Here is a 15,007-nt window from a genome sequence, read left to right as displayed (position 1 = left end):
TCTGGACCCGCTGGTGTTGAATCCGTAGATCGTAGTGCCCGTGGAAGCTAGTTTACTAGCCGGTATTCCAAGATTATACATCAATCGGAGTGGCATGATGCTGACAGCGGAACCCGGATCGACTTGGATTCGGTTGACCACGCTAGAGCCAATGTGCCCGGTGAAGTACAAGGGCCGATCATATTTCGAGTTCTTCGTCTGCATGTCTTCTTTGGTAAAAGAAATGCAGGGAAAATGGTGCGCCGCGAGATTGCAGTGTTGAACCGACGGCTCTGGTTCTTCAGGAGATGGCTTGATTCTAGTCAGAAAAGCTTCAGAATTGCTCAAAGCTTCTTGTAATGCTTCCCTCGTGTCTTTTAAGAGACGCAACAATTCATACAACGTTATTCTAGCCGGTATATTAGCTAGTTGCGCCATGATATCGAAGCGAAGCGAAATACTCGAGCTCCCCGGTCTATCTCTTCCAATCGGTAGATTGAATCGAGACTGCTTCGGGTTTTGGACTTCCTGGTGCAAAGGCTCCTTCCCTTTTTGCTTGTGTTGGGCTTTCTCCGCCACTACGGGTGTAGGGGGAGTCGCGATCACCCCCATTTCCGCCAATGTCCTTGAGGGAACAACTTTAGTCACCCCCTGTTCGGCTAACTGCTCTGAGGCATCCGGATATTTGAAGTGGTACTCATTCCCACTCCTAGTAGTAAAGGCTTCCTGCTCATCTTCGGATAATGGGAAAGTAGGAATACTTTCGTCGTCTCCTTCTGGAATGGCTGCGGCTCCCCCTTCTTGGAAGAGGCTCCAGTCCATTGTTCATCTCCAATCAAATCTGGATGAACCCAAAGAATCTCACCATGCGGGGCTGTGTGTGGCACAAGTCCTTTCTGGCGCTGTTTGTGAGGATCATCGTTCACGGTTTTCACTGCTGCATTTATTACCGGTTCATGCTGGAACCAGTTCAAGGGAACAGAACCGAAGCTAATCGATACTGCATTCGCACCCACTTTCTTTTCCTTAGGTTGTTTCATAGTGATGACCCCGACATCGATCAGAGCTTGGATCTTATCTTTAAGAGCGTAGCATGCCTTGGTAGGATGGTGCACCGCTCTGTGAAATGTATTTTGAATCATTAATTCTTTTAGCGTCTTCCTGATCTTGGATCGGAGGCAACTTGATTTTGTTGTTCTCTATGAGGTATTTGAAAATACCGGGAACTTCATCCTCTTTAAACGAATAGACCTTTGGGAATTTCGGCTCTGAGGCCTTTTGCTTCTGGGGCTGTTGTTGCCACCTTGATTGTTGAGGCGCCTTCTGCTGCTGCTGTTGCGGTTGCGATTGTACTTCGAATGTTTGGTTCGCGTCCACTGCATTCGCTTGTGCTTTTCCTTTACCCTTAGGGACAAAGTTCTGTTGTGGAGCATCATTTGCCGTTTGACCTCTTTCTACCTTCTTCCTTTTAAGGAATCGTTCGGCTCGTTCTCCTCGCACTTTCAAGTCCTTCCAGGTCTTTGGTGGTGCCATTCCCATAGCTTCGAGGATGTCCAATAAAAGATTATTGTGACAAGTCTCGAGGATAAAGTCTTCACTGACCGGATCCCTGCAGTTCATCGCTTTGTTCCAGAATCTTTTCACGAAGTTTTCGACCGTCTCACTATTTTCCTGTTTCTCGTCATATAGTGTACCGATTAAAATCTCGGTATCGTCGTCGAAGAAGTTTGTCAAAAACATATCCTCCATGTCATCCCAACAGTTGATACTCCCTGGCTTGAGACGGCGATACCAATCAAAGGCTGCTCCCCGAAGAGTGCCAACGAATGACCGCACCATTAAAGGTTCATTCCCGGAGATTATTCCTAAGTGAGACTTAAAATATATTAAGTGCTGGGTAGGGGAACCCTTTCCATCAAACGGCGTGAAATTGATCAAATTGAATTTCGCCGGATATGGAATTGCTTCCCATTCCCTTGGGTATGGACATGGTATTCCGAACCTCTTCACCTCTTGAGCGTTCATCAACGCGTTGATTTTGCTCTCCAAGTCCCTCATTTTCTTATCCTCGCTCGTATCTGTCTTCGAGTGATATCGGGGAGAAGTAATGTGATCCTCCTTTGTGTTGTTATCATCTGAAGGGCCACCCCCATTATTGTTGTTGATGGGAGGGGTGTTCTGTTGGCATTATCCTCTACCTCCCGTTCATCTTCATCTTGGTTAGGATTATTGCGACTACTAGATTCTCCTTGATGAGTCGTCAGTGCCGCGATTTGCTGGTCATGCATTTCTCTCATCTGCTGCATGGCCATTTCTATTTCGAACTTGAAATTTTCCTTCTGCTTAGTCAGGGCATCCTCAAGTATTTTAGCCATCTGTTCGGCGCTAATCATTAGTGACTCGTAGGGTTGTCCTACACTCGATGCGGTGTCATCGGAAGCCATTGCTGAGCATGCATCTGAGCAACCATCCGAGCAAACATCCGGAAGCCATTGCTGAGCATGCATCTGAGCAACCATCCGAGCAAACATCCGAAGTTTCATCATCTGTAGGGGAGTCCCTTCTGTATTCTTTGGTAATTCTTTCACCTACTGGTCCCTGATCGCAATCGAGTCATACGTTGGGACACCTCGGTGAACTGATCCGGACTAAAGCGTCGCGTTGACTTTCCTCTTCCGGTCATATTAACGGACACTTCTGGAAATTCATCCTCCTGAAGAGTAGGTTTCCTTCTACGGAAGTGTCTTGGTCTGGCTTTGGACGTTCTGGTGGAGATTCTCTCAAACACAGAAACTCTTCGTGGGGCTTTAGAACAGCAGCATCCTGATAATACCGCTTTGATTATGTTGGCACACGGACAGTGAGAATCCGCGTCTCGAACGTTTCTCTTTCGAGACTTCTCCGTACCCCCGGCCCTATAGTACAACTCATCAGTTTGATAACTGGAGAAACCCATAGAGCGTTGGCACAACTTCCCAGGTATAACACCCTCATCATCAGACAAGTGTGTTTCCCTCTGGGGATACGACGCTTTATTGGCATCTGCAAAAGTCGCTCGTTCAGGTTTACGCTTTTGCGAGCGTGAAAACCTAACGGGCTCTTGAACTTCAACCCGTACTCCAATGCGTTCGGTAACATGAGCTTTCCCTTTATTATCTTTCTTAGGGGGATTGGTATGACCCCCAGTCTGGATTGTTGTTTGGAGGACTATTTCAATGGCCGACAATCGCTCCTTTACGGGTGCATTTACCTCGGCTCTTCCGGTAAAGGACCAAGGCGACCTTTCAAAGGAACTCTGGATCTTGTGGGATCCACGTTATTACTCGGCTCCGTCGGAGGTGCGGGGACAGGGGAAACAGGATCTGGATTTGAAGAAGGCCGGACGGTAACTCCGTCTACTTTCGTCTTAGGTGCTAGTTTTGCCTTTGGTACCCACACCTGCTTGTGTCTAGGCGGCTTCTTGACCGTCTCTTCTTTTTGCATCTCTTCCGCTTTTTGCAGCTTCTTGATTCACTCCTCAAGGGTGGAACGGTCCTCTTGACATGAACCCATTCGTTCGTTTCTGTCAGGAAGGAGAGGTTGGTTGCTCGCCGTTGTTGTTCTCGGCGCTGCCTGGATTTCAGATCCTCATTATAGCGAATCCCGTCCATCGACTCTGAAGCCTTGGCCAATTGTCGTGCCAGGCATTGACGCCGTCTTTGGCGCGCCCTCTTCGACAAAGTCGGAGCACCTTCAGCAGTTATCTTTACGGCGGAGTGGAGGTCCGGATCTGCGGCTTCGACCTCTTTGGATGCCGTAGGGACGTCGCGGTGCGTAGGTGCAGCGGCGGCGAGTGGATCTCGGTTCTTCAACCCTGAGGTCGCGCGAGCATTCCTGGAAGGGGAGACCTTCCTGCGCCTGTTTGGAGAGGCGGATCTGGAGGAGGAGGAAGAGAGTTACTCTTCAAACTTTTGTTGATCGAACTTATATTCGATCTCTTCATTCACCCGGATCTTGAATGTCGGTTGCGTCACGACAGCCTCGGCAGTGAGGCTGTTGGCTCCATGTCGGTTGCGTCACGACAGCCTCGGCAGTGAGGCTGTTGGCTCCCACTGTGGTCGCCAGTTTGTTTTCGGAGAAAGTTGTCTTCATTGTAGAATTCATTATAATATGGATTGCTTACAAAGAATTCAAAATATTCAATAAAAAAATGAAAGATTACAACTTTTCGAAAATAACGCAAAATCCGTTCGTCGTTTCTTACTTACGTGGGTCTTTAGCCGGTGACGGTGATATCGATATCCGTGGACTACCTGACAGTCAGATCAGATCCAGAACTCCGTAGATTCATGAGGGAATCTAGAAGCAGAAGCGCTTATCTCGACAACGGCGAGATAATTGCTCTTCTTAGAATTATCACAACGGGATAACCCTAAGGATCGGATGCGGGCGGTGCAGATCTGAAGAAGTTTTCTCTCCTGTGTTGAAGAACTCGATCAATCTTCAATCCGGCAGGGCTTCGCCAATTCTCCAAAAATCCAGATCTCCAAAATGAGGGCCTGAGGCCTGTATTTATAGGCTCTGGGTGGTTAAAATAACATAACAACCCGTTTTTGGGCCTGGAGACACCCCAGGGTGTCTCAGCGAGGCCGAGACACCTTGGGGTGTCATGTTTGGGCTGAGACACCTCGGGGTGTCTCAATTCAGGCTGAGACGCTGTTTTTGCACATTCGTCCGTTTCCGCCGTAACTTCTTCATCCGAACTCGGATTTGAGCGATTAAAAGTGCGTTGGAAAGCCGACGAGGAGTTCTATAAGCTCCAATGATTATATCCTTAGTTGAACAAATGAGACACGAAGGGTATTTCGCCGTTTGTGAACGATACGAGGTTCCCGATCAGTTCTTGAACAAATGAGACACGAAGGGTATTTCGCCGTTTGTGAACGATACGAGGTTCCCGATCAGTTCGTGTTTTTGTTATTCTGAAATTCCGTTGGTTTACGTAGTTCGTCGATTCACTTCAAGCGTTCACCGACATCAATCAAACTTCTGTGAACCGGATAGTGACGTTCATCGTTGTTTCTTAGCATTGAGCTGTTCGTGGAGACCTATAGGCAATTTTCGATGCCTACACCTGGTGTGGCAGAATCTGCCCTGTCTGCCATGGGTGAGGTCTGCGCCACACCCTGGTGTGGCAGAATCTGTCATGTCTACCATGGGTGTGGTCTGCGCCACACCCTAGTGTGGCAGACTCGTTTTTAGAATCCTAATCTATTTGGGATTGTATTTTGTTATAAATAGAACCACGTTTTTTAGGGTTTCTTAAGGAGAGAAAAGTAGATAATTAGCATTGTTTTGAGCACTTTGAGAGGGAGATATTGTGAGGGAGTTGAGAGCTTTGGTTAGGCTTATATTTGAGTGATTTTATGAGTTGTAACCCGTTGTATTTCTCCTCTATATAGTGAAATTTCCTCATCCTCTCCCCGTGGACGTAGGTAATTGCCGAACCACGTAAATTCATGTATTTGTGTGTGATTTTGCTCGTTATTTTGTGAATTGCACTCGTGTTTGGTTTTGGTTTTCTTCTCTCATCGCTCACCGACTCGTTTGGTTGTCGAGCACGCTTCCGTACGGCACGCGACAAAATTTGGAACCAAAGTCTAAATAATCTCAAATCAGTCAAATTCAAGGTGAAAGTAATTTCAGCTGACTGATGGACACATATATCCTAGTACTATTTTATCAATTTAGATTAATGCACAATACCACCAAAAAAGATTTCAGTACTCCACTTCATCTCATATCAAATTTTGCAAAAGGGAAGCAACCAAAGTAGAACTCAGAATAATTTATGCATCCATAGTCAAATACAACCCAAAACATCCGGCCTAAAGAACTTACAAGAACAAAACCAAATTCTACATCTTGGAGGTAGAAGTAGCAAGCTTGATCAGATCCTTCCTCAGTATTTTCCCTGATGCATTCTTCGGAATAGACGATACAAATGCCACCCTCCGGACCCTTTTGTACGGCGCCACCTGCTTTCCCACAAACTCCATCACCTCTTCCCCGTTCAATTTGCTTCCACTCCTCCTCACAACATACGCCATTGGAAGCTGACCCACTTGCTTATCTGGAAACCTACAATATTTTAAATATATCTAAATTACCAGCAACAACAATAGCCAGATTATGTTATAATTTTGATAATGTGGTCAATTTCTAAAAAGCGTTACCACCACATCTTTAACGGTCTAGCGTTCTGAAATTAAAGACTTGATTGGACAACCCGTTCCAATGCTAAGGGCTCTTTGGTATGTTACAATTGTAAATGCAGCAATGTCGCATGCAGCAAATGTTAATGGGGGATATAGTCAATTGTCCAGTCCGGTCCTCAGTTTTGATTCCCACTCACATTTTGACAGAAAAAGTAACTTTTGTTAACTCTTGATATCAAACTATTATTATGTACACATCATTTTTACTTTAATTTTTCTTTGTTACAATAACATGGACTAAACCTCTAAACGATGAAACATAACCTCCACTAAGGGACTTTTGGTTCAAGTAAAATTTTGGCAATTGGTGTAGATTACAGATTTTGGGATAAAAAAGTGTATGTTTTTGGGTTTTTGGATTCCGTAGTTAATGTTTATTTCAGTAAGCTTTTTAGAATGTTGAATTCCAAAAGTGCAAAAAACACCCAATTTTTAGAATCTTCCATTGGAGAGGATTTGGTTAAATGGGTACACTTTAGGGGCTGTTTGGTTCAAGTAAAATTTTAGCATTTGGTGTGGATTACAAATTTTGGGATCAAAAAGCGTGTTTTTTTAGCTTTTGCGATTTCACAGGTGATGTTCGTTTCAATAATTTTTTTAGATTGTTGGGTCCCAAAAGTACAAAAAGCACCCGATTTTTAGAATTTGTCAAATCCTCTCAATTGGAGAAGATTTGGCAAATCACATAAATGGGTACACTTACCCCTCTTTATATACCTTTGTATTTTCTTTTCTTTATTTTTTTTTGGTGGGAGGTAACCTCACCGAGGTAACTATACCCACCTCTCTTTCTTTTTTAGAGTTGGTTATGCGATAATTTGGATTTGAATTAAAAAAATATTACAAATTGTAGGATTTGCTTTCCTATAATATGATGAACCAAATAAAAGATTAGAAATCCCAAAGCATGTATAAAACATTATGGATTTGAAATTTTCTACAAGATTACAAATCCTAAAATTTTGGCATTTGAACCAAGCAGCCTCTTACCCCACTTTATATACCATTGTATTTTATTTTCTTGCGAGAAGTAACCTCACCAAGATAACTATATTCACCTCTCCTTTTTTTAGAATTTGTTATCCTATAATCAAACAAGATACTACAAATTATAAGATTTACTTTCTTATAATAATATTGGACCAAATAAAATGTTAGAAATCCCAAAGCATGTATAAACCCTATGGCCCCGTTTGGCAAAGGGTTAATGAAAATGGGTTAAAGAGAAGGATTAATGTACTTAGCCCATTTGATAATCCGAAGGACTAAATTATTAACCCGTTAAATAAGTTTTATTTTAGTCCTTATGATCAGTTTTAGTGTTTGGGAATAACAATGATTTTGACTATTTTCTTTATAATTAGAAGGGTTAACTCTTATTCCATCTAAATAGGAGTATTAGTAAACCCCTCATTTTGAGGGGTTAACTCATTTTGACCCCTCTAGAGGGGTTAACTTAACCCTTCTATATTTTTTATGTTTGGCAAATTATGGAGGGTTAACTTACTTTAACCCTTATATAGATTTGTTGTGTTTGGCAGGTTAAGAAGGGGTTAAGTCTCATTAACCCCTCACTTAACCCTTTGCCAAACGGTACCTATAGATTTAAAATTCTTTATGAGATTACATATCCAAAAAATTTAGCATTTGAACCAAACAGCCGCTAAAATGTTGGTTCCAATCACCAAATTCCAAGGGAAAAGAAAACTTACGGTATCACGGCAACATCGGCAATCTCAGCATGCGCCAACAACAATGCCTCCAGCTCCGCAGGCGCAACCTGAAATTAAAAAAAAAAAAAAAAAAAATCGGCAATCTCAGCATGCGCCAACAACAATGCCTCCAGCTCCGCAGGCGCAACCTGAAATAATTAAAAAAAAAAAAAAAAAAATCCATAAACGTATCAGATTCACCATTCAATTCCTCCACAAAAATCGCCATTCTGATTAACATAACACAAACTGACCTGATATCCCTTATATTTGATCAGCTCTTTGAGCCTGTCCACCACAAATAAAAACCCATCCTCATCAATGTAACACAAATCCCCGGTCCTCAACCACCCATCATCGAGAAGCGTCGACTTCGTCGCCTCCTGATTCTTAAAATACCCTTTCATGACATACGGTCCCCGTATCCAGAGCTCCCCTGTTTTGTTAACAGTCAGCGCCGCGCCCGTATCTGGATCCACAATCTTCGCTTCGGTATTCGGCGACAGCATCCCGGCCGTACCGTATTTTTCACTCTCCTCCGCCGAGTCCGTCGAGGCCCCGATACCCGTGCTCTCAGTCAAACCGTACCCCTGCAGTATTTCTATGCTTGGGTATTTCTCTCTGAACCCCTCGATCACTTCCTCGCCGTAGAGAACCCTAACGGGGGGGCTTGCTCTGTTGGCAAGCGACCAACCAAGATCGGCGGCACAAGCGGTAAATTAAGTCGCTTTGTGGTCCTAAATTGCTCCTAACAATCCCCATCTCAACCTGGACAAGGACCACTATGCGTAGATCCAGACCGAGGATACCGTCGCAAACGCTGCTAAGCCGTACACGTGGAACATCGGGACGGTGCAGATGAAGGTCTCCGGCTCATCGAGCTGGAACCGGTTGATGATAATCTGCACCATGGAGATCAGGTTGCGGTGGGTGGAGACCACGCCCTTGCTCGTTCCTGTCGTCCCGGAGGAGTAGAGAAGCGTGGCGGTGTCGTCTTGGCTCACCCTCTCTTTGACTCTGTTACGATCGGGCTCCGCAGAGATCATTTCGCCGATCGTGGCCACCTCCTGCGGGTTCTCGCAGCCGGCGGGCTGGGGCTCCTCGAGGAGGACGATCGGGATGGTTTTGTCGATTTTGGACGCGAGGGGTCGGGTGGTGAAGGCGAGCACCGGGTTAGAATCGGCGACCTGTTTGGAGATCTCCTGAGGGGTGTTGAGGGGGTTGGTGGTGGTGAGGACCGCGCCGAGGGACATGACGGCGAGGGAGACGACGGGGAAGTAGATGGAGTTGGGGGGGGGGAGGAGGATGACGTGGCCCGCGGACGCGAGCGGGAGGAGGGTAAGGGCGACGTGAGGAGCGCACGCCGCGGTGGAGCTCGGCGAAGGTGACGTGGCGGCCGGCCGAGGCGTCGATTAGGGCGATCTCGCCGGGTGCTGGCGGGGGTGAGATGAAGGTGGTGACGTCAAGGAAAGGTCGGCGGGAGGGGGACGGGTTTGCGCCTGCTGTGGAAGGTGGAGGTCGAGGGGCAGAATCGCTGCGGGCATCGATGGCCGCCATTTCTGAATCTTGGATTCGGATTCGGACTCCGGTTTCGGGTTAATTTTCGTCAGCGCTTCGGGAGGGAACTGGGGAGAGATATTATTATTTAAAGGAACAGCAGAGGGGACGGCGACGCCTTCAGGTCCGTCTTCGGAGGTTCGAGGAAGAGAGGGAGCTTGGCTCTTTTTTGACTTGTGACTGGGAATTGGGGATTTGTCACTCGACTGACTTGCGGGAAAGGTTGGGATAAGTTTCACGGCAAATTTGGATATTTTTTTTAAAAGAATTATTTAGGCATGCTCCACGTGGGGAATTGGAAAGATTTTTTGAGCTGAGGTGTGCTGATTGCGATGGGGAACAGGCTCCTAGCACAGTGAATTGTTGCCACGTATACCCTTTTGCTTGATCAAATAAGTGCAGAAAAGCTCAAAAGAAACTAACACGGAAAAAATTTGTCAGTTTCCCCTCATTATTTAATGTTTGGCTTGTCAAAATAATGCAGAAAAGAGGAGGAGAGAACAAACTCCACATAGGATTTGGAGGAGAGACGTTTTGTGTCCCCAAGAGCCTGAAATCGGAGAAAAGTGAATAAAACCGACATAAAAAATTTGAGCTGCACCATTCCTTGGATGCTGGAGAGAAAATGGGAAAAACATGGGTGTTTGCGTCGAAAGTTGATGTATTCATTACGGTATTAATTACAACTTCAGTCGTTACAATAAAAAAAAGATAGTCTTTTTATAAGACTCTTACACAATAAAAATAAAAATTACAACCCTCGTCAAAACAAACACAGGGAGATCGTTTATCGGTCTTCTGCTTGTGCGGGATCTTTGTCTGTGCCGGGGATTTTGATATCCGTGCACCGCCTTAGATCTGGATCCGGTTGATGGAAAATTAGGCAGAACTTCGCCTTCACCGAGGGAGTATTTGATTGAAGCGCTGAAATCGACCAAGCAAAATCAGGGGTTTTTCTCGAGATTAAGACCAAGTCTAATCTCAAGGAACGGACGGACGAGGGTTCAGATCCTTCCAAAGACTCCTTCTTTATGTCGAAGTTCGCCGGGATCTGATTTGCCTTCGCTGATATTCGTGCTCCTTGACTCCTCAATCCAGCAGCACCTCCACGTCTTGATAATAATTTGCCCCCCTGAAAGGAGGCCCTAGGCTTGTATTTATAGGGTTCCGGATGCAGGTATGTGGATGAGAATGAGTGATTTGACCTTATCTTCAGTCAATAACAGCCTAATCACATTTGTAGATGATATCTAGGCAGTTAAGAACCTCTGGACAGATAAATCCTGAGAAAACCGCTCAAAACCGTCAAAAAACGCGTCTGGGGGTCAAACCTGCGCGAAACATCCCGCTGGTTGGCTACGACCCTGCGCGGCCGCGGGTCAGCGCGGTTCGACTCGCACGGGTGCGGGTAGTTCGGTCTTTTTTCTGAACTGTTTGGTGTTTTCCAACTTTTTTGGGACTTGTATTTTCCACCGTTTTACGTATTTGACCGTCTTGTTGACTTATACGATTTGCTAACTTAATTCATACGCTTGTTAGCTTCTTTACGATACTTGGAACTAACCGACGAGCGCAAGTTGACTAACGAGTACATTCGGTCGCTTGGTGTTGATCGACGCGTCCGAGCTGATTGATGCATGCGAGCTGATTGACGCGCACGAGCTGACTGACATGCGCTCGTTGACTGACGCACGCGAATTGATTGACGCGCGCATGTTTACCGACGCGCGTGAGCTGATTGACGCGCGCGAGCTGGTTGATGTGAACCTTCTCGATTCGTCCACTCTTCATTTCGAGCTACGTGCGGGACCTTATAGGCAATTTTAGACGCCTACAGATACTCTCTCCAAAGTGTTTCAGCCTCGTTCTTCTATAGATAAGTTTGAAATGCTTTGGATGTGATAGACCCCCACCTTCAATCGGTGTCAAATGACCTATAATTGGCTTCAGTTCTTGACTTCTCCACTTTTCAGTCTATCCAGTATTTTGTCGAATAGTTAAAATTTTTTCAGTGTCGCGTTTATCGTCTGACCGTTGTCGAAGTCTTGAATCAAAATTGATAAGTTAATTTTGGCTCGTGTCATTGAGTTGACTTTGAACTAATTAGCTACATCGCAACACATTGAACGACGTTGACCTTGGGCTACGCGTTGACCGGCGCTGACCTTAGGTTTCGTACCGATCAGCGTTAACATAGTTTGTACTCATATGTTTGCTGGAGTCTACACAGTTTAAGCTCTTAAAGCGTTAGAGCGTGGTGATCCTAAATATTAGGCTGCAGGACCAACTATTAAAGCTGATTCATCTGCATGTGTGGATCTTATCCCGAATTTGTTGGATGCCCAAGTCACGAGACCAACTAATGGGGCTGGTGCGTCAGTGACTTTTGCATATATAGGATTTTTGGCAAACCCTCAGCCATCAACGGGTTTGATGAGCCTTTACCGACTACCGTTTGAGTCGGGCTAGCATACGAATTTTTTAAGTCTGTTCCGAATGTAACGTTATGCTAAAAGAGTTAACTCTTTTAGTGTTACGATATTGAATACGTAGGCTTCGTCTTTCTCACATGAAAAGACTAAACGGCGAAGCGTATTAGGTGTAGACTTCAAGTTTTTTGGCAAACCCTCAGCCTTCAATGGGTTTGACGTGCCTTTACCGATTACCGTTTGAATTGGGCTTGCATGCGGATTGTTTAAGTCTGCTCCACATATAACGTTATGCTAAAAGAGTTAACTCTTTTAGTGCTATGATATTGAATACGTAGATTTCGTCTTTCTCACGGAAATAGACTACTCGCGTGTTAGGCATTGACTTATTCCTACTTAGGCTTCGGGATAAAAGTCTCCAGATTTAGATTCTGGTGTCTTCTTCAATCGGTGAAAGACTAAACCGGCAACACGTGTTAGACGTTGACTTATCACTTCTTAGGATTCAAGATAAAAGTCCCCGTACGTGTGAAGCACGGATTTTAGCATTATGAATAACAACCTGTCACAATGTCGAATATGTGGGTTTTTATTCTTTTTACGGTTAAGAACTAACCGGCAATGCGTGTTAAGAATTGACTTACCCCTGCTTAGGATTCGGGATAAAATTCCCCAGACTTGAATTCTGGTGTCTTCTTCAATCGGTAAAAGACTAAACCGGATGCGGAAGAGGAAGAATTTTATATTCTATCTCCTAAAATTGAAGAGGAAGAATTTTATATTCTATCTCCAGTAGCAAAAGGAAACTCAAAGTGGGATTTTCACTTTAAGAATCCGGGAAGGTAAAACTAAGAGTGGGATCTCCACTCCGTGAATCGAAAAGATTCGGATAACCCTAACTGTCGGAAGGTTTGATTACCGAACTAAAGATGAATTTCTCGTTTATCGAGAGTGAATTGTGGTTTTGGTCTTAACTGTAGGAAGGTTTGACCAAGCGGGAGTTTTGAGACGATCCTAACTGTAGGAAGGTTTGATCGCTCAATTTGTGGACTTCTTGTTTATTGAAGAAATCAAGAGGGGATTTTAGTTTTGACCCTAACTGTAGAAAGGTTTGACCGAGTGGGAGGTTTGAGACGATCCAAACTATAGGAAGGTTTGATCGCTCGATTTGTGGGCCTCTCGTTCATTAGGGGAATCGAGAGGGGATTTTGGTTGTGGTCCTAACTGTAAGAAGGTTTGACCAGGTAAACAGTGGGAGTGGGAGTACAAATCACAGTGGGAGTATTAACTTGTACCGATTACTTAATGAGGGTTCTTGGTGTCAAGTGATAAGAACTTAACACGAAGGGGTTTGACAATTCGTCAAGGATCAGGATATTAAAATTCCGAATACCATGTCCGGACTCTAACAATGAGGATGTTGAGTGCACAGATACATCGAAAGTTTGAGCGGATTTAACCGAAAGGAATTTTGGTGGTCTCACCGTCAATTAGTCTGATCGGAGGGGGATTTTGTGGTGGAAGACTGTGAGTTGTTAACAAAAGAGTGTTCGGAAATCACAGTGGGATTTTAGTATTTATCACTTTGTTCGTAATGATCGGGTTATCCCTAAGAATATTACATTTAACATTCTTCCGGAAACTTCTCGTTACATGAACTATTCACCCCTAGCTTTCTCTACAAAACTAGGTCTAATGAGGAGTACGTTGTCCTCAGTCGCATGTTCGGGTTATCCTTAAGAATATAAGATTCTCTAGGAACTTTCCGTGAAAGAAGGGAAATAGTTTAGACTCATATACCTATTAGAGTATTGAGAAGCAGTTTATACTCGTATACTATTCAGAGTGTCAGAAGGAGCAGTTTATACTCTTATACTTGGCGGAGTCTTCATTCGACTTAATTGAGCGTTATGACACCGGCTTCAACCAAGGTTTTTATGCTATTCTTGAGAGCGAAGCAAGCCTTGGTAGGATGAAGGATCCTTCTGTGGTACGCACAATACTTCGGATCCGCAGTATTATTAGCTTCCTTCTGATCTACGATAGGTGGCAGCTTGATCTTTTCATTTTCAAGAAGGGACTCGAAAATAGCTGGAACATCTTCATCCTTGAATGAGTACTTTTTTTGAAGTCTCGTATCCGAAGTCTTTTGCTGCCTTCGGGATTGTTATTGTGATGTCTGATTAACGTCTACAACTACTACAGGTGCCTTTCCCTTATCACGGGAGGCGAAGTTTGAATTCGGATGATTAGCCATCGTTCGTCTTCTCTCGGCTTGTTTCCTTCTGAGGAAGTGTTCGTCCCTTTCGCCGCGCACCTTTAACTCTTTCCAGGTAGTGGATGGTGCTACTCCCATAACTTTCAACACATCCAAAGAGAGGTTGTTGTGATAGGTTTGGAGGATGAAATCCTCTGTGATCGGATCTTAGTAATTCATCGCCTTATTCCAGAAGCGCTTGACGAAGTTGTCGACCGTCTCGTCATTTTCTTGTTTCTCATCGAAGAGTGTTCTGATTGACACCTTAGCATTATCATCAAAGAAGTGAGCGAGGAATAGATTCTCCAGGTCATCCCAACTATTGATGCTTGCAGACTTGAGACGGCGGTACCAATCGAAGACGGACCCACGAAGGGTGCCAACGAATGACCGAACCATCAAGGCTTCATTGTCGGAGATCATACCCAAGTAGGATTTGAAGTAGATTAGGTGTTGAGTGGGCGAACCCTTCCTGTCAAACAGCGTGAAGTTAATCAAGTTGAACTTCGCTGGGTATGTTATTGAATCCCACTCTCTTAGATAGGGACATGGAATGTCGGTCCTTTTCACCTCTCTGTAGGCATCGAAAATTGCCTATAGGTCTCCACAAACGGTTCAGTGTTAATGAGCGACAATGAACATCACCATCCGACCCACATGAGCCTAATTGACGTTGTCGAATGACTGAAGTGAATCGACGAGCTACATGAGCGGATAGGATTTCGGAACAACGAAGACCCGTGCCAATCGGAAGCCCGGCACTGCTCACAAAAAGGACAATGCCCTCCGTGCCTCGACCACTCTAAAGACAATCCA

The 15,007-nt window shown here is 44.8% G+C and overlaps 1 protein-coding gene across 1 annotated transcript; it reads right to left on the bottom strand.

Annotated features, from left to right (window-relative positions):
- LOC109837820 (4-coumarate--CoA ligase-like 4) lies at positions 5,737 to 9,554 on the bottom strand (the record flags this gene model as incomplete). The annotated part of the gene is given in 8 exon segments (XM_020406183.1): positions 5,737 to 6,099; positions 7,949 to 8,016; positions 8,203 to 8,637; positions 8,640 to 8,680; positions 8,683 to 8,760; positions 8,763 to 9,300; positions 9,302 to 9,422; positions 9,424 to 9,554. Coding segments are annotated over 8 exon segments (1,635 nt in total), but the record flags the coding sequence as incomplete, so codon positions are not given.

The sequence above is a fragment of the Asparagus officinalis genome, chromosome 4, assembly GCF_001876935.1.
Source record: "Asparagus officinalis chromosome 4, Aspof.V1, whole genome shotgun sequence".
Lineage (NCBI taxonomy): Eukaryota > Viridiplantae > Streptophyta > Magnoliopsida > Asparagales > Asparagaceae > Asparagus > Asparagus officinalis.
Note: the sequence above shows the minus strand (reverse complement) of the source record. Positions and strands in the feature narration are given on the sequence as shown.